The 22,843-nt window shown below is 47.0% G+C and overlaps 1 protein-coding gene across 2 annotated transcripts in view; it reads left to right on the top strand.

Annotated features, from left to right (window-relative positions):
• Positions 1-22,843, top strand: part of LOC144797680 (fatty acyl-CoA hydrolase precursor, medium chain-like) — a 258,416-nt gene that overhangs the window by 131,763 nt on the left and 103,810 nt on the right. Inside the window, exon 7 of one of the 2 annotated variants that reach the window (XM_078668403.1) lies at positions 20,417-20,530. The exons of the other annotated variant lie outside the window; for it this stretch is intronic. Within the exon in view, the coding sequence (XP_078524529.1) occupies positions 20,417-20,530 (114 nt within the window). The remainder of the gene's footprint in view (positions 1-20,416; positions 20,531-22,843) is intronic. 2 annotated transcript variants of the gene reach the window in all.

Here is a 22,843-nt window from a genome sequence, read left to right on the forward strand (position 1 = left end):
ACAGGTTTAAATCCAGCTAGACCCACTCAGACTTTCATCCTTCCGAGGTCAATACAATGATTAGTTATCAGTAAACGTCTTGGGCCACAAAGTGAAAAGTCAAGCACTATTTTGCATTTGAGGTGCCAAAAAAGTGATACATATAACTCAGAACTGAATTGATGCTTGAAATGCAAACACAAAAAGAACATGTCAGGCACAGAATGTTGAACAATGTCAAACATTCACTCCAGTACAAAGATCTGAGCCTAAATTCATCGTGTGTTGCTCCCATTGCCATTCCAGTTTATACCCAGCTATATGCAAATCAGTCTTGGCCCTGTGCCCCATGGGAACAGTCCAGCCCGAACTGCCAGGCCATGTTTTCCCTGGACTGGAAAACAAGCCTCCTAGGACCGGTTTCGGGGGTTTACCCCTCATCAGCCATGCTCGCTTGATTCCAGTGGCATGGAAATGCAAACAACACAAGTCGGATACAGTGATCAGGAATGACCTCTCTCTGAATTGTGCGGTCTAAAGTTCAGGCACTAACTAGGATGTATATGTATAACCTTGACCCTGCACTGGCTGAGCTAACACAGCTCTGCATATACAGCCCCATTTATGCAGCGCCAGGATATCCTTCTAAAGAAACGTGAGCTTTATAAATACACATGTGCTATAAACATACATGGCTCTGCCAAATAGGATTCGAATCTGAAGTTGTTTCTCTTCCCCAAAGGAACCACGTACCTTGAGACACAAATTGCACAGAAGGTGTGTTCCCTCTGCAAGCGTCCATAATTATACTCTTAAGAGACGTCATTGCTTCTGTTTAACAAGAGTTCAGTCAAGGTCGCTTAAGTCAATGTTTCCACGTCTACAAAACAAGCACACGGATGACTCACAAACAAGCAGCAATGCACTGTTCAGGCAATTCTGCGTCCTGATTGTTCAGCTCAGAGCTTGCAGGAGTAAATCAGTGGGTAAATGACCAGACCTCTTCTCTCTTCAGGGGAGGCTCTGCCAGGAGTTGTACAGATTTTGCATGTGGCAGGATGCCCGCATTCTGCCTCCAGAAAGCCTCTGTGTTCCACACAAGCCTACAAAGGCAATGACGCTGGCTGTTTAATGACTCACTGTAAAAGTCACGTGGGTGCCCCCGGAACAGCGCTGACCTAATATGCCTTCAAAAAACTTCGGGAGAATGCAAAACCTATCTCGTCTGCCCTGAGTTTGATTGAGCCTGTACAATTATGGATTCCAGTTGCATTATACAGGGAATGAAAAGAAGTATAAAATATGCACATGGGATTCACTGCCTAGCGTGATCATTCATTCATTAACATAGAAGTAATCATCATTGTTAGTGTGTTTTTCCTTTCTTGAGAGACTTGTTTTGTTCTTTGTGTGAAGAGCTCTGCAAGCAGCCGTTTCACACCAGCGCATGTTACTTACTAATAATATACTTGATGGCAGGCAGGCGTGGTACCACGCTGTGCTGTGCACATGTCACCACAGGGCTGGGAGCAGGCATCACTGTGCCAACTCTATGCTCAGCCTCTTGCTTCTAACTTTCCCCCTACCGTTTCACATAGTGCTACGGATTAAGTGAAGCTTGCTAACCACACCCCACGCTGGCAAGAGTTGTGGTGTGACGAATCAGCTTTTCTGTGATTGACCTTTAGCCCCAGGCAATCCAGGGACGAGGCTGAGGTGTGCGGGTTTAACTTAATGGGCGACGCTGCAGCTCTTCCTGAAGGGGAGGCCGTTCAACCTGAAAAGATAGCGTTTTACCAGGCTGAGGATGTCAGGGCTCTCAGGGCTGTGAGACCCCCAGCCCGGCATACTTCGGTCAGCAGGTGCATGCACGTGCAGTCTGTCTTGGTCTGGCATTTATTTATTTATGAGTTTTTATACAATACGACCTTTACCCGAAGTTGTCAGAGCGCTATACAATAGAACCAGCTACATTACATAAGGACTTCAGAGCACATTAATAACATACGAGATACAAAGAGAAACACTTTGAAATCACATAAGGAGGGTAGTAAGGTCATAAGTCTACTACAGATACTAGTGGTTAGAGTCACATATATAGAAGTTGCAAATTCACTCAAGATTACATTTTAAGAAGAGTTGAAGGGATTAGGGTTGGACAATTATATATTACTTATTTACAGAGCATGATCTTCTCCCCATTGCTGGGGTTCTTGCAGTGCTCGTTCAGCCAGGCCTTCAGGGTGCTGTTGCATTCACTGGTGGTAAGTCCTACTTGTAGGACACCCCCGCGCCGCACGGCCACCAGCTGCTGCGTGTGCCCCCTCCGCCCTCTGCCTCGCTGCCCAGCTGCTGCCACCCGACCACGCCCCCTCCCTCGAGCCTCGAGGTCCGTGGTAGCTCCTGTGCCCAGCTGTCTTTCTGTTAGGCTTAAGTTAGATCTGTATTGCTTTATTCTGTGTAATATTGTCTTTTTTCCTTAAATTGTCAGCATTGTAGTTTCTGTCCCTCTGTTCCCTCCCCGCTCCCCGCCACCGCCGCTAAGCCCCGCCCCTTTTGCCTTCTGTATCCCTCCCCGCTCCCGCCTCCCAGCTGCCCCGCCCACCCGCGCACTTCGCCATATATGGCGACCGTGCGAACGCGCAGCGTTGACGCGCAGCGGGCGCGCCGATTGTGCGCCGAAGGCGCGCCAAAGGTAAGCCCGTCTGCGCCCGTCCGCGCCTGGACCGCGCCCAGTGCCAGGACCCCTGGCCCCCACCGACGGAAGCCGACCCGACGAACCTACAGCGCCGTCGATCTCATCGCACTCAACACCGGCCGCATCCCAGGATGTCACCGGGCCGCCCTGAAGCACACCCACGGACCCTTCAGCTGCCACGCCTGCAAGTTCACCTGCATCCGGACCTTCCCTGCACCCGCCAAGCCGAACACCAGCAGCACCCACCTCAAGTGCATCCTGCTCAACACCCGCTCCGTCCACAGACACGCCATCGAACTCTGGAACCTCCTAGATGCCACAGCCCCTGACGTTGCCTTCCTCACGGAGACCTGGATGAACGCCTCTTCAGCTCCCGACATCGCCATCGCTATCCCAGAGGGCTACAAGATCATCCGGAGGGACCGCAACGCCAACCAGATGGGAGGAGGCATCGCCATCATCCACAAGAACACCATCCGCCTCACGACCAGCACCGACAACACCCTGACCACCGCCGAACACCTACATTTCCAGATCCACACCAACCCGAACACCACCCTCAGAGGCACCCTGATCTACCGACCCCCTGGACCACGCACACAATTCAGCGAGGACATCGCCGACTTCGTCAGCCCGCATGCCCTCCCCTCCGCTGACTACATCCTCCTGGGGGACCTAAACTTCCACCTGGAGAACAACAACGACCGCAACACCAGCACCCTGCTCGACAACCTCGCCAATCTTGGACTCAAGCAGCTGGTGTCCACCCCCACCCACCTCGCCGGACACACACTCGACGCAGTCTTCTCTTCCAGCGCAGACATCGACTTCAGCCACGCCACAGAGCTTCAATGGACGGACCACAGCTGCGTCCACTTCACCTTCAAGAGAACGACGACCCACCACCACCAGCAACAGGCCGCCCGCAGAAGCTGGAACAAGATCACAGCAGACCAGCTCGCCACCTCCCTGAGCCAGCACCCTCCCGCCAGCTCAGCGAACCCCAGCCAGGCCGCCAACAACCTCACTAAGTGGATCAGCAACTGCGCGGACGAACTCGCCCCTCTGAGGACCCCGCCCAGCAGACCCGGCAGCAAGAAAGCACCGTGGTTCACCGTCGAACTCAAGAGCTCCAAGAAGAACTGCCGAACCCTCGAGAAAGTCTGGAGAAGGGAACCTACACCGGACAACAGGACCTCCTTCAAGCTTGCCACCGGGAAGCACCACCAGCTGATCCGCGCCGCCAAGAAAACAGCATTCAAGGATCGGTTGGACAACAACGCACACAACAGCAAGGAACTCTTCAACATCGTGAAAGAGCTCTCCAACCCCAGCGCAGGAAACAACGACATCACCCCATCGCAAGACCTCTGCAACTCCCTCGCTTCATACTTCCACAACAAGATCGCGGACATACACAACAGCTTCAACAACCAACCAACGCACACCATGACCGAACAACCACCCCCCACCACCACCCTCCACGCCTGGACCCCGATCAGCACCGAAGACACCATCCGCACGATGAACTCCATCCACTCCGGATCACCGACCGACCCCTGCCCTCACCACGTCTTCAACAAGGCCGACGCTGTCATCGCACCCCACCTGCGAGACATCATCAACACATCCTTCGACACCGCCACCTTCCCTGAGAGCTGGAAACACGCCGAACTCAGCGCTCTACTCAAGAAACCAACAGCGGACCCCACCGAACTCAAGAACTACCGCCCCATCTCGCTCCTCCCGTTTCCTGCGAAAGTCATCGAGAAGACCGTCAACAAGCAGATGGCCGCCTTCCTCGAGACGAACGGATCCCTCGACCCCTCACAGTCCGGCTTCCGAGCCAATCACAGCACCGAGACCGCCCTCATCGCCGCCACCGATGACATTCGAGCCCTGATGGACAACGGAGATACAGCGGCCCTCATCCTCCTAGACCTCTCCGCGGCATTCGACACGGTCTGCCACCGCACCCTAGTACAGCGCCTCAGCAACATCGGAATCCAGGACAAGGCGCTGGAATGGATCATCTCCTTCCTCGACGGAAGAACACAGAGAGTCCGCCTACCACCGTACAAGTCAGAGGCCTCCGAAGTCATCTGCGGCGTCCCTCAAGGATCATCTCTGAGCCCCACCCTCTTCAACGTCTACATGAGCCCCCTCGCGGCCATCGTACGCAAACACAACCTCAGCATAATCTCCTACGCCGACGACACCCAGCTGATCCTCTACCTGACCAACGACCCCGCCTCCGCCAGAGCCAACCTGCACGAAGGGATGAAAGAGGTAGCCGAGTGGATGACGACCAGCCGCCTGAAACTGAACTCTGACAAGACGGAGGTCCTCATCCTAGGCTCTTCACCCTCCGCCTGGGACGACTCCTGGTGGCCTCCCGCCCTGGGCACCGCACCCAAACCGACAGACCATGCACGCAACCTGGGCTTCATCCTGGACTCCTCCCTCTCCATGACCAGGCAAGTCAACAACGTCTCCTCGGCGTGCTTCAACATCCTACGCATGCTACGGAAGATCTTCTGGTGGATCCCCACCGAGACCAGGAAGACCGTCACCCAGGCCCTCGTCACCAGCCGACTGGACTACGGCAACGCCCTCTACGCCGGCACCACCGCCAAGATCCAGAAGAGACTCCAGCGGATCCAGAACGCCTCAGCCAGACTCATCCTCGACATCCCACGAACCAGCCACATCACCGGACACCTGAGAGACCTTCACTGGCTCCCCGTCAACAAAAGAATCACCTTCCGCCTCCTCACCCACGCACACAAAGCCCTACACGACCAAGGCCCGAGCTACCTCAACAGCCGGATCAACTTCTACGCTCCCAAACGCCACCTCCGATCAGCCAACCACGCCCTCGCCGCCGTCCCCCGCATCCGAAGAGCGACTACAGGAGGAAGGTCCTTCTCCTACCTGGCCGCCAAGACCTGGAACTCCCTCCCGACCGACCTGCGCCTGACCCAAGACCACCTCTCCTTCAGGAAGAAGCTGAAGACCTGGCTGTTCGAGCAGTAGCGGCACCCCCCCCCCCAGCGCCTTGAGACCCTACGGGTATGTAGCGCGCTCTATAAGTGTCATTGATTGATTGATTGATTGATTAAGCAGCAACCTTCACGTCAAGCATCGGTGCCTCCTCCGTCCCTCCACCTCGAGCTGCTGACTCCCAGAGCAGGAGGATCTGTGCCTCAAAGTCAGGCCTCCCGCCGGGCTCAAGCACCCAGAGCACCACTGGGTTTCGGCCTCCACACCGCAGGGTATGTCCTCGAGGCACCCCTGGGGGGCTCTCTCGCTACTCCATCACTCTTGGAGCTAGTCTCAGGCTCCAGGCCTCTCTCTGCAGCAGGTCCCCGGTGCCAATGGGCCTTGCTCAGTCACTGGTCACAGCCATCCTCCGCCATCTTGAGAGACGCACACGTTTCTGTGGCCATCAGCCGCTGACTGCCAAAACCAGCGCTGTTTGTTTCTCTGAACACAGCACTTAGCAGTGGGGGGTCCATAGGGGTTCCATCTGGGTACACTGGTGCACCCCAGGCCCTTATCACCTGCAGGATTGCATCAGATAGGGGACTCAGGAGCTCACTCTGTGAACCTCACGCTGGAGCACCAGAAGTCAGAAGCTTGTCAGTGCTACCGGAGCGAGAGTCAGTGTGAAAATCTTTTTACCTGTTGCCCTAGTACAAAAAACAAAATAGGATACAGAAAAAAATCGAACGTGGAGCCCTGACGCCAAGTGATACACCGCTGAAGTGTGTAGCATTGGACATTGTCCTACAGTAGCACATGGCCCCTTTTTGGCCCCCGTGTTTTATATTTAGTAACATAACACTTTGAAAAGTTGGTGGTGTTTAACATCTAGAACTTCAGAACTTTGCCGGTCTCTCTGTGAAAACAGAGGAAATGTAGATATTGGGATTACAGTAGTACATTTGACTTAATAATTAACTCTGACGACCAAGGCTTGATTCTCTCAAATAAATTGCCTACTCTAGTGCCAGCATCTTAAACACTAGCCATGTCAGTCTGAACTGCCAACTGATGCAGTGAGTTATCTTCTTCATTCATTCAGAACAGAACTAACCTCGCTCAGAATAAGTGATCGCCTCTAATCGGCCTCTAATCGGCTAGCAGTTTGAGAAATATATTTTGAGAAATATATTGACATGCATGAAAAGCACCCCTGGACGATGGTAATAATGAGCATCATATTACTAGTCTATTGGATAAAGGCTTTGGCCTGCAGCACCACTGCGCTGCGCATGTGGAATAATATTTTGTTTTCAAATTCTTGTGTTGTAGACTAATAGTACTTTAGTTGGGGGACCTGGAGCCTTTTTATTTTAAAAACCTAACTCCTAAGAGCATTCGGAACGAAGCTAGGAGCACATGGTATGCGCCCACTTCTTGTACACTTGCAGCCATTTTGGGTGTGCAGCGCATCCGCTTGAGTTAGCGGTCCAGTCTTTATGAGCATGGCCCTACTTAGAACGGCTGTGGCACTGACACACAGCAGATGCACGCAAGGCAAGTCTGGGGGCCAGGAACCCTACATCTTGCTAGCCAGAAACAATGGTTTTTACACCCAAACAACTTTTGGCACTTCAACCGACCAGTTCCTAAGGTTGTCTGGCCTCCTTAGACCCATAGGGTAACTCGCTAGGCTGCAACATCTGCAACTTCTCGGCTAAACCTCCTGATATCAGCCATAAAGTCAGCCAATGAGCCAATGAGGTGCTGCATGTGCCACGAATCAATAAAGCAAGCACCTCCGGTAGTATCACAGGGAGCAAATTCTGCTTCTTTAGTATTAATTGCCGATCCCTTCCCAGACACCAACAGCACATATTCAACATTTTGTGGGGCAACGTACCGTAAGCACTGTTTCCAACAGAAACATGGTTGCACAAGGCATCTCTAATGGACATTATCCCCGCTCTCCCACCTATTTATACTATTGCTAGAAGGGATCAAAGGGGTAGGGCAGGAGGTAGGATGCCATTATTTTCAAGAAGAAATACAAATGTAAAGCACAGGATCTACCGATTCCTGACTGTGAAGCTTTGTTTTTCAATATGTCTCCTCCACGAACTCACAGTATCCGGAGCCTTAATTTATCAGCCTGAGGTATATGCAGGGAACTCTTGCTCTGTGATATACTCTCTCCCTTTATCCTAAAGTGCATCAATTTGACACTGCTAGGTGATCTTAACATCCATCTTGAAGTCCCCACATGTAATTTGGCCAAGACACTTCTAGAGGATTTGAGTGTGCTGATTCTAGGTCTTTTCAACTCAGCGCCCACTCATGAGGCAGACCACCTCATTTACCCCATCTTCTCCAATATCAAGGACCTCACCACAAACCCATCCTTGCCATTAAGCTGGTCGGACCATCTGGAAGTGCCATTTGCCATTAGGAGTCAGGCCAGCCCCTCTATAAGGTCCGCCAAGCCTCTAGTCAAGTCCAGGATCTGGTCTAGATTAGACACCTTCTGAAAATACAACTTTGTAGTACTGTACCTGCCTTGAAACAGACAGCTGACTTAGTTCAGCCCCATGCCAATCATTGGATCATAGACTCTTTGGAAGCAATGCTGCCAGTAACACCGAGGTCATCATTGAGACTCCACCCCTCTACCCCATGGTTTAGAGAAGCCCTTGTCTTGGAGAAAAAAGATGCAAGGGCTTGGAAAGGCATTGGAAAATGTACTATGATATGGAATTAAAAGCAGAGCATAAATGAGCTCTGAACCACCATGACAAGCTCTTCAAAGTAGCTAGGGCGTCCTTCTACTTGGGCAAGATCTCTAGTGCCTGAAGACATGTTTTAATATGGTCAAGGAACTCTCTGACCCAAGTAAAACATCTCTGTTGCTCTCGCTATCTCAAGCTCAATGAGAATGGCTGGCACACCTCTCCATCAAAATTGCAGCTGATATTCAGTTTCATCCAGCAAACGTTCAAACGGCTGAAGGGCAGGTTACTAACACCCCCCCAACATCAGCATGTGGGATCACATCCCAAGAGGGGAAGAAAAAGACATTGAACACACCATTAGCGCCACTCCTAAAATGGAGTCATTGTCTCTGTTGGACACCCGTCAGTTTCTGACCCTACTTCAGTCAATTAAATCAGGCTCTCTGCTAATCCTCTCTCACTGACCTAACTTTACCTCCTCGACCAAGACTTACTCCAAATCGTGGTTGGATTTCTTAATTCGTCATTGCAAGAAGGACTGATCCCTCTAGCATGGAAGCATGCCATGGTCCTAACCTGGAACCCACTAGTTTGTCTAACTTTTGACTCCTCTCAATGCTGATTATTCTCTTCAAAATTCTTTTTTTTTTCAAACCATTTTTATTGAATTAAAAAAAAACACAAATACAAAGGAAATATACATAATAATAAAGGAATATAAGGAAAGAAAGGAAATAAAAAATAACAATGGATCCAAATCAATCAATACATACACGTTAATGTGCTCAAGTGCCTACCAAGTGCAGCCAAAGTCCACACGTAGATCACGGAATGTGAGAACAGCAGTAAACATATATATACACCACGGGGAACCACATAAGTAAACAGTGTGGTATCAAACATAAGCTTAGCCAATGTTTACAACCTACTCAATAATAGGAATTGCAATACATAGGAACTTCAGATATTACCACGGCATGCAGAATTCACGGGGGGGGAGGGGTCAAACGAGAATGTTGAAGCGTCCAGGGATTTCCAGATTTTCTGGTGAGTCTTACGCCATTAAGAAGTGTGGAGTGCAGGATTGTCCGCTCCTTTGAGAAAAGACAGCCATTCCTGCCACACTCTAAAGGATACATCTTTGGTATTTTTCCATTTGCATAATAAAACTTTACAGGCTAAAGTGAGCATGAGGTGCATCAAGAATTGGTTGTTGACATTTTCTAGTGTCGGGTCCAGGACGCCTAATATAATATATGAGAATTCCCGGGGAGGATTGATGTTGAAAATGTGACCTATACATTTGTAAACTTTATCCCAGTATAGTTGTACGGTAGGGCAGGTAAAAAGCATATGGGAGAGGTTTCCAACTGCCAGAGTTACAGTTCCAGAATGTCCGGCTTTCGCTTAGGCAGAGTTTAAAAATGTTTTCCGGAGTCCAGAACAACCTATTTAGTAACATATCTTTAGTCTGTGATACTATAGGGGATATTTTATTCGAAAAAAGATGTGTTGTATATTTTGTCCCATCCATATGGGATGTTAGTGGAGTTGGGTTCAGATTCCCATTTGACTTCGCATTTTATATGCATCTTACGGGGATTGGGTAATAGGAGTTTATATATTCTAGAGACGGTGTGTCCTGATTTCAATATTAGTAATATCTGAGATACTAATGTTGGTTCATAGGGTTTAATAGAAGTCATAAAAATCCATTGAGATTAAATTGTGTCGGTCCTGAAGGTTAGAGAAAGGAGACGGAAGGGGCCCTGTAAAGAGGTCTTTTACTAGGTTTATTCCTTTTTGAGACCAATGTTCCCAGTGGAGCATTCTACCATCAATCCTTGAAGAAGGGTTTTGCCATGGAGAGGTCACGTTAGACTTATTAACTTTTAGTTTATGGAGGTGGTCTAACTGCAGGAGGGCTCTCTTATTTTTAAGGAGGACGTATTGTGGGTGAGGTAGGTGGGAAAGGTCCATGGTGAGGAGGGCAGATAAAGGCTTTTTATTGATGAGCGACTTTTCTATATCAAGCCAGACTGGAGTATAGTCTGGATGTACGGTCAACCAGTTAGCTCCTTGCTTGCAGAGAAACACTGTTTGATAGTTCCTAAAGTTTGGGAGACCCAGACCACCTTTATCTTTAGATAATTGAAGCTTATGCATTGATATTCTGGACTTCTTACCTTGCCAGAGGAACGTGTTGAAGAGCTTATAGATTCTGGTCAGGAAATCATTTGAGAAAGTCATTGGCAACATGCTAGCTTTCATGGTAGGGTAGGGCCGAGACATTAAAAATGATGATGACTCCTTTGATTAATTATCTAGCTAGCATGTTGCCAATGACTTTCTCAAATGTTTCTCTTCAAAATTCTGGAGAAACATGTGAATTTGCAGCTTACCACCTTTGTGGAAGCCTAAATATTTCGCCACTCATCACAGACAGGTTGCAGGGCCATACACAGCACTAAATCCAATCTTCTGAATGAGGGTGGTACAGCCGTGCTAATTCTAATTGATCTCAGCACAGCTTTTGACACTTTCGCCCATTCCTCTCTACTGGAAAGGCTGATGACACTGGGTCTCCGTGAAACAGCTTTAGCCTGGATGACCTCGTTTCTGAAAGATAATTCGTTCCAGGTTTTCTCAGACAGTACCAGATCAGAGCTGTGTGATCTTACTTATGAAGTCCCACCGGGTTCAGCATTGAGCTCAATGCTATTTAACATCCTCGCAGATGTGGTAGAAAGCTGTGGACAAATGTTGTTCTCTGATGCAGATGACACACACATTATCATCTCCCTGTATTCTGCACAGGGACACAGTACCATAGCCCTGAACCTTGGTTTGAGCTGGATCTCGACCTGGATGAACAACAACGTACTCAAGCTTAATGGCAAGAAGACCACGGTTATGGTCTAAGGCAAGAAACCTAAGGTATGGGGCCCTCAGCATTGGCCGGAGGCTCTCGGGGCTCTCTCGGAATTGTCTCTCAAGTTAAAGAACCATTGGCTTCTGGTTGGATGAGAGTCTATCAATGAAGCGGCAGGGGGCCAAGGTGGCCACCATCTGCTTTACAGTGCTGAAGTGTGCAAAAGAAAATATTTGGACGATTCCAACCTCATCCCAAAATAAGTGATCCAAGCCCTGATTCTTTATGGAATAGACTACAGAAACATCTTGTATCTGGGAGCAGATAAGGCATACATTTATCGCCTATAAGTAGTCCAGAACTCAGAAGCCTGGCCGCTGTATCACCTTCTGAAGTTTGCCTCTGTATCAAACGTCCTCCGTGAGCTTCATTGGATCACCATGGATAAACAAATACAGTTTAATGCCTTGTGCTACATGCACAAGGCCAGATCTGACACAGGCCCACAATATATTCAAGACCTGATGGTGCCTTACCAACCCAAGCGCACACTCCGTTCACTTAACCAATTCCGCTGCAAAGTGCCTTGCACCCACCTGGTGCGAATGGGAGGCTGGTCCTTTCATACCTGGGTCTGAAGCTATGGAACGCCCTCTGGGAACCCTTTGCAAAGCCACACCTCACTGACCATGTTCCACAAGAACTTGAAGACCTGGATGTTCTAAATCTTTGAGCTCGATCTACCCTACCTTTGCCCAGTACCAGCAAACCCTTTGGGGTAACTGTATGCTCCACACGACAATAATAATAATAATAATCATATTATTAGGTGAGAAAAACATTAACAGACTCTTAAATAGCTCATAAACAGTGATGGGCATTATGTTCCTCACTGGATTTCATATCATCCATCTGCACTGGAATGAGATCACTAGTGTTCTGCCAAAACCATCTTTAAAAAAAGAAACCATGCAAGATGATTCAATTTCACATTATCCATATGCACACGAAGTGTAACCACTGCATTTCCCATCATACAAGTGACATCACTGAATTTCTCTTTATCCATTCATACAAAAAGTGACATCACTGATTTCCTGCCAAAACCATCTTAAAAAGAAGGAGCCAAGCAATAGGACTTAATTTCTCATCATCCATCTGCACAGGAATTGACACCACTGCATTTCTTCTTATCCATCTGCAATGAAGTGACATAACTGAATTTCTCATCATCCATTTGCACAGGACATGACATTATTTCCTGCCTTCTCCATACTTCAATCAACTCTTCAGGACATCCCATCGCCCAAGCATTCTTAGCAATTGGTGTACAGAGACAAGGGCATCACTGTTTGGGCCTGTTAGCCCCAGGAAGGACCGCAAGTCAGAATCCCTGATCCACTGAAATTTACAAGGAAAAATAAAATCACGTGCATGTCCCAGCACCTCATACTGCCAATCCCCATAATCACACCCTGATGTAAACGACACAGACACTCAGTATTAACACAACACATCAATCTGACCTTGTAGACATCCCCCTAACTACCACACCCTCAAACTGCTAAACACATGTTCCAACTCCTGCTCATTAAAGCTTGTTATGCAACACTCCATGCAGCTGCCCCTCAAACCTCATTACCCATCACAAGCTTGAAGCCCTCTTCATCACAAAAACATGGGTCACACCCACATCTTCAAATATCCTAGACGTCCTTCTTCTTACAGGCTGCAGCATCCATTGTGTGGACCTTACACATGAGAAATGAGAAGTCCTTGCTGTCATCCATAAATACTTCTGCTCCTGCACACTAGGCAAACAAGTATCACTCAACTCCATGGAGCTGCTGATATGCTACTTTCCACTCTCTACAACTCAGACTTCTACCTTACATCCCATCTACAGGCCTCCAGAGAAGAATAAGGACTTATTTGTTGAATTATCAGATCTCCTCACTAACTCGTTCATCCAACAAGCCCACACCGCCAACTTGGGTGACTTCAACCTCCCAGACAATATAAGCAACAAAAAAAACCTCATTGATGTACTCTAAGAGGTACAGCATGTTACTCAACCAACACACCTCAAACGCCACATCCTCAACATTGTGTCTTTTTTTCCTCATGTGACCTCCGTAGCTACTGTTGCCTCTCGACCTGTCCCGCCACTGGCGGAAATAACTTTTGGTGGATACTTAATCTCACCTGATATATTCTAAACAGGGAATGCCCGTTTATACTCAACTTGAGCTGATCCAGAGGTTTTAATCATTGAAAGATGTCCTGGATCCAGATTTAACCAATGGTAATATATAATCTATAATCTACACTCTACTCAGGAATTTCCAAAACAGCCCGACATCAGTTCTGCCCCTAGCAACATTCACCCTCTGGTCTATGGCTTGATAATATTTTACAGAATTCCACCAAGAATTCCAACTAGGAGGCGTTTCCTGTCGCCACAACAGACAGATCTCCCTTCTTGCCAACAACATCAAATAAAACACCAATTTATGTTGGGACTCAGACTGAGGTCGTATCCCACCCGGCAAATCAACCACATGAAAAAAAATAAGAGTCGGGCTTACCTCCATATCTACCCCCAGAACCCTGGAGATGGTCTTACCGACATCCAACCAAAATTCATATATTTTGGGACAGGACATGAATATATGGACATCATCCACACTCTGAAAACCGCACCTCCAGCAGTTTGCTGCACCTCCACCCTTCAGTTTAGAAACCTTGAGAGGAGTCCAGTATATCCTATGAAGTGTGAAAAAATGATTTCTTCTGAGTGCTGCAGATTTAATCACTGAATAAAGCATGTCAATTGATACTTGCCATAACTCCTTCCATTCCATGGCAAGTAGTTCTCCCAGACCCGATACGGCTTATCCATTCTTCTTTCTGCAGCAGCCAGAAGATAATTATACCATAGGGCAACTTATATCTTCCTCGGGGATTGATTTTGAAAGTCATTTTCCATAACATCAGCCAGACTACACAACCAACTTTGAGATTTACACCATGACGAGAGCTGGTAGTATTTAAAGCTAGACAGAGTTCTAGCTGTGGTTTGATTCCAGAACTCCCAAGGGAGATATTTACTGTCCACTACCAGATCCCCCCATACTAAGACTCCTGCAGCTTGTAGTGGGAAAGCTAGGGCGTCTGAAAGGCACTCCGGCGTTCCAGGAGAATCCCACACCGGAGACCAATCGCTGTTGAAAGAAAGCCCCAAACAGGCTCGACAGTCTGACCAAAGCTTGGCTGCCATCCCCAGTGTTTTCAAACAAATCTTTTTGTAAAATGTGGGAGAGCCAAATTTATACATAAAGCCAGATTCTCCTACCCCCTCCAACATGGCTTTAAACATTATACCAATCAGAGAGTCATCCGGGGTGTGCAGTAACATCCGAGCATTTTTTAGTTGATAAGCCCAACAGTAAAGCTGGAAGCCAGGTAATGCCCATACCTCCCTGTGTGAATTTACGCCTACGTTTTTTCCAGGACAGTCTAATCCCTTTTCCTGCCCAAATAAAGGAGGAAATCCTACCCTGGATTTTTAGGATCTCGGCCTTTGGGAATTCCAACAGTATGTTATTAAAGAGGTAAGTATACTTTGGTAAAATACACATCTTGATCAGATTAATTCGGCCGTATTGCGATAGAGGTATATTCTGCCATCTTTTTAAGAGAACTTCCACTTGCCTTGAAACTCTATCTAGATTCACCTTTGGAATCTTCCTAGGGTCCTGAGTTATTGTAATTCCAAGATATCTAAGTTCTGTCTCATATGATTCCCCTGATTAGCAATATTCCAGGCCATAACCTTCGTTTTATCCTTATTTATCTCATAACCTGAGAACTTCCCGAAAGTATCAGTTTCATATACAAGTTCACGCAGAGTAGTGTCTACACAAACTGAGAAGAGAACTAGATCATCTGCATAAATAGCCAATTTTCTAACAAACCCACCCACTGTAAACGGGACGATCTTTTCATTTAACCTTACACTCTGAGCGAAAGGCTCCAGATAGATATCAAATAAAATGCGAGACAATGGGCATCCCTGCCTTGTTCCACATTCTATATTAACCGACCGGGACAGGCTACCATTAACTAAGATGCGAGCACGTGGTGAGCTGTACATTTTTTTAATTATCTCACTAAAACCCAAGTCCGTGCAGTTCCGCCATGCTCGTGATGGAACCACTCCATCATGAGCCACGGGCGTGCTGTGCTTGTGACGGAGTGGTTCCGTCACGGCCCCCCACGCTCAATAGAACGCTCAGCGCAGGCGCGGAATTGATGCCGCGCAGGCGCGGCGGCCGGGCCGTGACGGAACCACTCCGTCATTAGCGCAGCGCGTCCGTGGCTGGTGACGGATTGGTTCCGTCACCAGCACGCAAAGGGTTAATGCCCACAACATTCAAGGTCCTGTCTAGGAAATGCCAGTTGACACGGTCAAAAGCTTTGGCCGCATCAACTGTAATAATTGACAGAGGGTGACCCAATGATGATGCCATATCCACTGAACCAATAAGAGTGTAAATCAGGTCCGTCATTTTCCTACCAGGAAGAAAACCCTTTTGGTCTTCATGGATTATTTGGGGTATAATTTTACAGAGCCGTTTATTCACAATCCCTGCAAATACCTTATAGTCCACATTTAGTAATGAGATTGGGCGGTATGATTGACACTCCAAAGGGTCCTTATCAGACTTCAAGATTAAGGTGATAACTGCGTCTGACCATGAGGCAGGCAGTGGACAGGAACCCATTAATATTTCATTAAACAACTTCAACCAGACCGGGATAATTTTGTCTTGCAGCATGTAATAAACCTCAATCGGAATTGTATCTGGGCCAGCAGCTTTCCCCTTTTTTGCCAGGGTAAACACTTCTAATATTTCTCTCCCTGTTATGTCTCGAGAGAGGAATTCTTGACTTGCCTCTGTTAACCGCGGCAATGATTTCTCCATGACCCAGCTATCTGTGAGCTCCTCCACCCCATGGAGATCTTCATGATAAAGATCTTGGGAAAAACCCTGCAAAAGCCTGTTCTATTTGGTCTTTTTCCTCCGTCAATTGTGTGCCATTCTTGATCTTACTGATATACATATTGGCTCTATCGTACCTTGACTTCATGGCAAGAAGCTTGCCACAGTTCTCCCCTTGATCAAACTCCCTCATTTTGCTTAACTCCCATTTTTGGTGCAAAATTTCTTCAGTTTTAAGTTTACATTTTAGTTGACACTCCTCCACTTTCTTTACCCACTGCTCTTTCCCCTGGTCTTCAGGGGGTCTCGCCTTTAACTCAGCCTAATGAGGATGATATCTCCCCTCTGAATACTCTCTGTTTGGCCCTTGCAGACTTCGAAGCTCCTTTGATCCTGGCCGGACATTTTAATGTACTCTTAGATAATAGGTTAGATAGATCCTCCCCTCGCACTCAGATAGCAGCCCCCGTGTAAAAGCGCATTTACTGAATATCTAAAAAAAATTTCAATTCATGTGATGTATGGAGGAAAAAACATGGTGAGTTTAAGGAGTATTCCTTTTATAGTAAAAAGAACTCTCACTATTCTAGATGGGATTATGTATTTGTGGAGCAAGCAGATACACATAGGGTCCTTTTAATTAAATACATACCCATTCATTTATCGGACCATGGTGCTATGGTTCTTAAATTAGATTTTCCTCCGGATTTTACTCTAAGAAGATGGACATTGAATAGGAGGTTTCTCCTACAATCTTCTACGCCAAGCTTTTTGAAGTCTGATACTGAAATATTCTTCCAGAATAATCTTGTGTCTGTCCCATTGTATATTGTTCGGGATGCCTTTAAGGCGTGGTTAAGAGGGATTTTAAAAGGGGCTGTTTCAGCGTGGGCTAGGTCAGAAAGAGAAGAATTGTCGAACTTAGAACTGCAGATAGCGAGGGCAGATGCTGAGTTAAGGGCGAGACCCCCAACATTGTGTTTTTAACATCACTAACAATCCAATACAAGCTACCCATAACCCTGGAATGGGCCTATCACTTTGCTACCCTATGTTCCTGTTCTGTGCCCTAGCAACAAACCAAGGTCAACACAAATGAGAAGACTAAAACATCAAATCCTTTGAAGACTTCACAGACAACCTAAGTCTTGTACTCATCTCTCTTTAAACCAACTCTGTAGCATGCAACATCATCACCTTTCATACATTTTTTGCTAATTCCTTGCTAGAAAGAAAGTACAGGACCAACTGTACCCCCATCTTTATTCTATCTGTTCTCAATCGTACCTTGCATGCAGAGAAAGAAGAACGGATTGGTACACAGTACCCAGGCAGTAATGTACTTCATGCCCCAGTCATGATCCTTATATCCATAACTTATTTCAATTATTGTTTGAGAAGAATATGAGTCCTCCACAAGTAGCAAGTCTTCACCTCCCCTTTACTGGCAACCAAATACCCCATGACTCTCTAGGGGTAGCGAATCAGAGAATTTCAAGACCTGCTCTGAAGAGGTGGTGTGGTCTGGTAACTCGAGCTCGCTGGGATATAACAACAACATAGGAATAAACTAGTTGTCCTGCCAGTGCTTTTTCTTTTATAAAGGAAAAGCACTTTTATTACACACACACACATACTACTACATGCTACATCTTAAATTAAAAATAGGTACATCAGGTAGATGAAAATATCTTTGGTGACACCCGAATGACACGCTACTCCCAGAGTGGCCTCTGAACCCTGTAGCCCCAATACCTCAAACCTATACTGAAAGAAATGTCAGTATAAAGGGAGTGTGATTATCCACAAGGGAGGCCTACCAGCTTTGTAAGGATGTCACCACATCAGTAAAAGCAACAACATGTTATATTTTACCACTGCAGCAACATTGAAATCAAGGTGAAAGTATTAATAGGCACTAGGTGTTTTATATCCATCATTGAAGTCTTTGGGGATAGTACTATTATTCAATGGCATTCATTATACCGTAAACCTAGCAATATCTGCCATCCCCATTGTTAATAAAGGATTGAATTCAATACCATAAGTCCCAGAGTCTCTCCTTTACTTTTTCCATACTGCTACTGCAGCTTTAGGACCAACCAATAGAAGACCATGCTCTCCAGACATGTGAGCAAAGGTCATCTCCCAGAGTACTCTTAAAACATGAAAAGCCTTTCCTAGGGTCATGCCTCACATCCCCTGGGAGACTTAGGGTGCCTTGGGGGAGCATTCTGTGAGGGGGGTGCTGCAATTTCTGACACCACCACTAGACCTTAAAACTGTTGTTTGTGCTCTTGCACATTATAATAGCGTCGCATATGCAAATAGGAAGCCCTTGCAAGTGATTATGGGGTGTCCATTGCCCCGTGCTTGGATATTTTATAGGAGACCTCGTTCTGCATTCCACAAGTGCTTTGTGGCTGTTTACTTCTTTATGAGGTCCGGCTGCACATTGTATTATCTACATGCAAGGTGTCTATGCCCAACATGCACCATGGTGCAGCCAAGTTTTTTGGGGCCTGCACGTAGATACTGAAGGCCACCATAGTTCCTGCTGACTCCCCATGCACCTTCCAGCGACAAGGTAGGAGCTGGCACCTTTTCTTCTGCTGCCTCTTCGGGTGGGAGCAAATCCAAGGAGGCGAGAGCTGCCTTGGCATCTCCTGCCCACGCTAGCCAAAGGCAGAAGGCAGTGTGTCAGCTCGCCCATTCCACCCAAGACATGGGCACAAGAGTGGGTAATGCGTCTGGTATTTGGTGTGATCCAGGGGAGTGGGTCCCCTGGGACATTCTGCTTTGCGTCGGGTAGCAGGCGATGGATCCTCACGGCCTAGAGAGAATCTTGTGAGGGGGCCCCAAACACGCACCTTCCCCATGGAAACGTTAAAATTAAAGATTGCATGGACCCACAGGAGGTGTTCCTCCCATTATCATATCTCGTTTCAGGGTGGAACACAATGCCCTTCATTCTAGACTGAGCTGCCCTTGAAGATTTGTCTGGTCTTGTAGGGTCAATTCCCATGTACTTGGGCACGTTTTGCTCCTCATGGACCCTCTAGTCACCAGGAGTATCCTCACCAGGAGTTCCTGGCCTTTAAACTTTTTTATTGTTGGGTAGCCTGATTTTGCTACTCCTTTATCAGACATGTCTTCTACTTGGGCTCTTTGTGCTCTTATTTCTTGGGGGTTGTCTTTTACATAACCCCTCCACAGCCAACCAGGGGAACACTATTCCTGCGATGTTCCCCATGTCTAATACTCTCCTGGCTTCTTGAAGGTTACCTGTATGTCAGCAGAGTCAAGGGCATGTCCACAGATGCTTCAAGAGAACCATCCAGGATGTCCAGCAGGCCCATTCAACCCCAGCTGTTCCTCAGTAGATATAATGTGTTTAGTGCCATTAACCCTGGAGAGACCCATACAAGTCCTGGGGGTCAGCTACGGATAAAGTCCTTGAATTCATCCTTGTGGTGGCATCAGATGGTTTTCCGTCCTGCTAAGCATTATGTCACTGTTGTGGCTTCCAGGTCCACTGTCTTCTTATCAGTCTCTGCCTTGTACAAGGGATTTGAAGTAGAGTCAGAAAGTTCCACAAGCAAGGTACCCCTCACCAATCCTAGGGTGCAAATCATGGTGTAGGTTTAGTCTGAGATATGTGACTGTTACTACAAAAGAATGGACTCAAAATTGATTGAAAGCTGATTAGAACCATTTAGAAGTCCTAGATTTCCTATTCTGTGGGATAGGTTAAAATTAGGCCAGCAATTAGAGGACGATGACTGTCACAGTGGCTGGTGATGGCATGATACTGCTATGTAATAGGACTCTCTGAGTTCTTACAGCTGCTTGACTTTGGAGCACTCCCTTTTTGATTGTGGCTAATATTTACAATGGTTAAACTACCTTACTCTGAAATAGAGGTGCTTCATTTGATGTCTAATTTATTATTTTAAATGGCATTTTTAGGCAGGTGATTGAAGGAGACCATAGCTAACCAAAGGCTATGGTCATGAAGGTAACACGTGTTAAAATGTATCTGCCCTTTAATGTAAATAACATTTCTGAAAACCTGATACACCTAAATTTGTTGATTAAATGAGTTATTTTTTGGAGGTGCTTATATTTTCCTTTGGGTTTCTTTTAGGTTTTATCTCCCTTGTCCAAGGGCTTATTTCACAAAGCTATTTCTGAGAGTGGTGTAGCCATAACACCTGGAATTGTTTGTACTGATCAAGAAATGGTACTTGCCATTAATAGGGTAAGTTATTATATTTGTCCTCCTAATTGCTTCCTTCATGATGTAGCCATGCTAGAATGTTCAAATAACTTGGCTTGATGTAGAACAGTTCACTGGTTCTAATAATTCATGCAATGACAAAGAATATATATTGTCTGAAATGCTGCTAATATTTGCAATTTTTGAATCTAGGAATAGATTGCAATGCTTCTTTAAATGGTAATATTTTAGTGTAAAGTGTAGGATCAGCACTTTTCCACCCTATGGTAGTAAGTGCAGTACATCTTTGCACAAAAGCATTTTTGAGTACAGGAAGTAGCTACAAATGATGAAGAAAATCGCAATTTACAAAAGTTACACTAACATCTACTACAGTAGTACTTCTGACAAAACTGGCTCAATTCTACTCCAGACAAGCCTTGAAGTAATCATGCAGCATGTGTGGCAATCATTGGTACTCATGCAGAAACATCAATTGATGGACAGAATGCAGAACAATGTCATACATTCACCCCAGTGCAGAGATCTGGGCCTACATCCATCGTGTTTTTTGCTCAGCATGCAATTCCAATTTGAATTTGAATTTTTTTATATAGCGCATAGCTACCCTCGGGCATCCCAGCGCTTGTCCAGAATGAAAGCAAATGGCAGACAGGCAGAAACAGCGGCATCAGATAGGGAAGAGATGGGTTTTCAAAAGTTTACGAAACCTAACAATACACGGCTCTGAACGCAAATTCAGAGGAAGCGCATTCCAGAGAGTGGCAGTATTAACAGAGAACCTTCTCCCACCCGTGCGTGCCCTTCTAACTCTAGGAATTTGCAACAAATACTGTTGATCAGAGCGCAGAGCTCTGTTAGACTTATAGGGCACAACTAAATTCCTCAGAATGGGAGGCCCCTTATCCTGACGCGTTTTGTGCGCTATACAAAGCGACTTAAATTTAATCCTTTCCCGCACCGGGAGCCAATGCAGCGTCTTCAATGCGGGTTTGGCTGACTGCATCCTAGACGAGCTCGTAAGAAGCCTTGCAGCCGCATTTTGGATTTGCTGCAGTTTATTCAGCGTTGCTTCAGGGGAGCCCAGGAAGATGGTGTTACAGTAATCTAACCTAGATACAATAAGCCCCTGAATAAGCAGCTTCTTCGATGTCAACGGAAGAAGGGGCAAAACTTTCCGAGCTGCACGGAGGAGCCCAAAGCAGACTCCTGCCGTTCGTTTAGCCTGGGTCCTAAAGGAGAGGTCCTGCTCTAACCAAACCCCAAGACTCTTAATCTCCTCTTTAGGACTGGGGAGGTCGCCTAGACAACTGGGCCAAACAGTCGCGGGGAGTGAGGGTCCTTTATGCCCTAGCAGCATTATTTCGGTCTTTGACCCATTCAGTTTTAGAGCTGATTCACACATCCAGGTGTAGACTTTGGACATGCAAGAATGCAGCGCATCTGGATTTTCTGTCAGCTGGGATAAAGCCACCACCAGCTGAGTATCGTCAGCATAGCTGACGATTTTAAAACCAAAAGGGGCCACCACATCCTCCAGGGGGGCCATATACACATTGAATAATGTGGGGCTTAGGGAAGAGCCCTGTGGCACACCACACTGGAGGGGGATAGATGTCGACCGTTCACTTCCTTCCCAGACCTGGTACGACCGGTCGCTAAGAAATGACGTAATCCATTTCAAAGCCGCACCTGTGACCCACAACTCTGACAGCCGATGGATCAACACTTGATGGTTAACAGTGTCGAAAGCCGCACTGAGGTCCAGGAGGATCACTGCCACTGACCCTCCTGAATCCAAAATGCTCCTAGCTTCTTCCACGACTGCCAGCAGGGCGGTGTCCGTTCCCTGACCTGGCCGAAATCCAGTTTGCGAATCACGCAACAGGCAATTGGACTCCAAAAAGTGGGAAAGATGACGATTTACCAACTTTTCAGCAATTTTACCGAGTCCCGGGAGCAGGGAGATGGGCCTGAAATTAGCCAGGTCCGAAGGATCCAGACTCGGCTTTTTCAGGAGGGCTTTCACAACTGCTCTCTTCCAGCTAGGTAGTACCAGGCCTTGGGCCAAGGAGGCATTAATAAGATCCATGATAGGGTCAACAATAATAGTTGACGCCTGTTTCAGGATCCTCATGGGAACCGAAACCCTAGGGCAACCGCTCTTCATGGAGCTCAGTACTTTACGGACCTCGTCTGCTGATACTGGGCCAAAAGCTTCTAGCTGAACAAGAGCGCCCCTAGGTTGGCTACCAGCATCTGCTCTTTGGTCCGCCTGAGGCAAGGCACTAAGAATCTTATCTATTTTAGTATGAAAGTAGTTCGCCAGCTCCT

This window comes from Lissotriton helveticus, chromosome 12 (genome assembly GCF_964261635.1).
Source record: "Lissotriton helveticus chromosome 12, aLisHel1.1, whole genome shotgun sequence".
Lineage (NCBI taxonomy): Eukaryota > Metazoa > Chordata > Amphibia > Caudata > Salamandridae > Lissotriton > Lissotriton helveticus.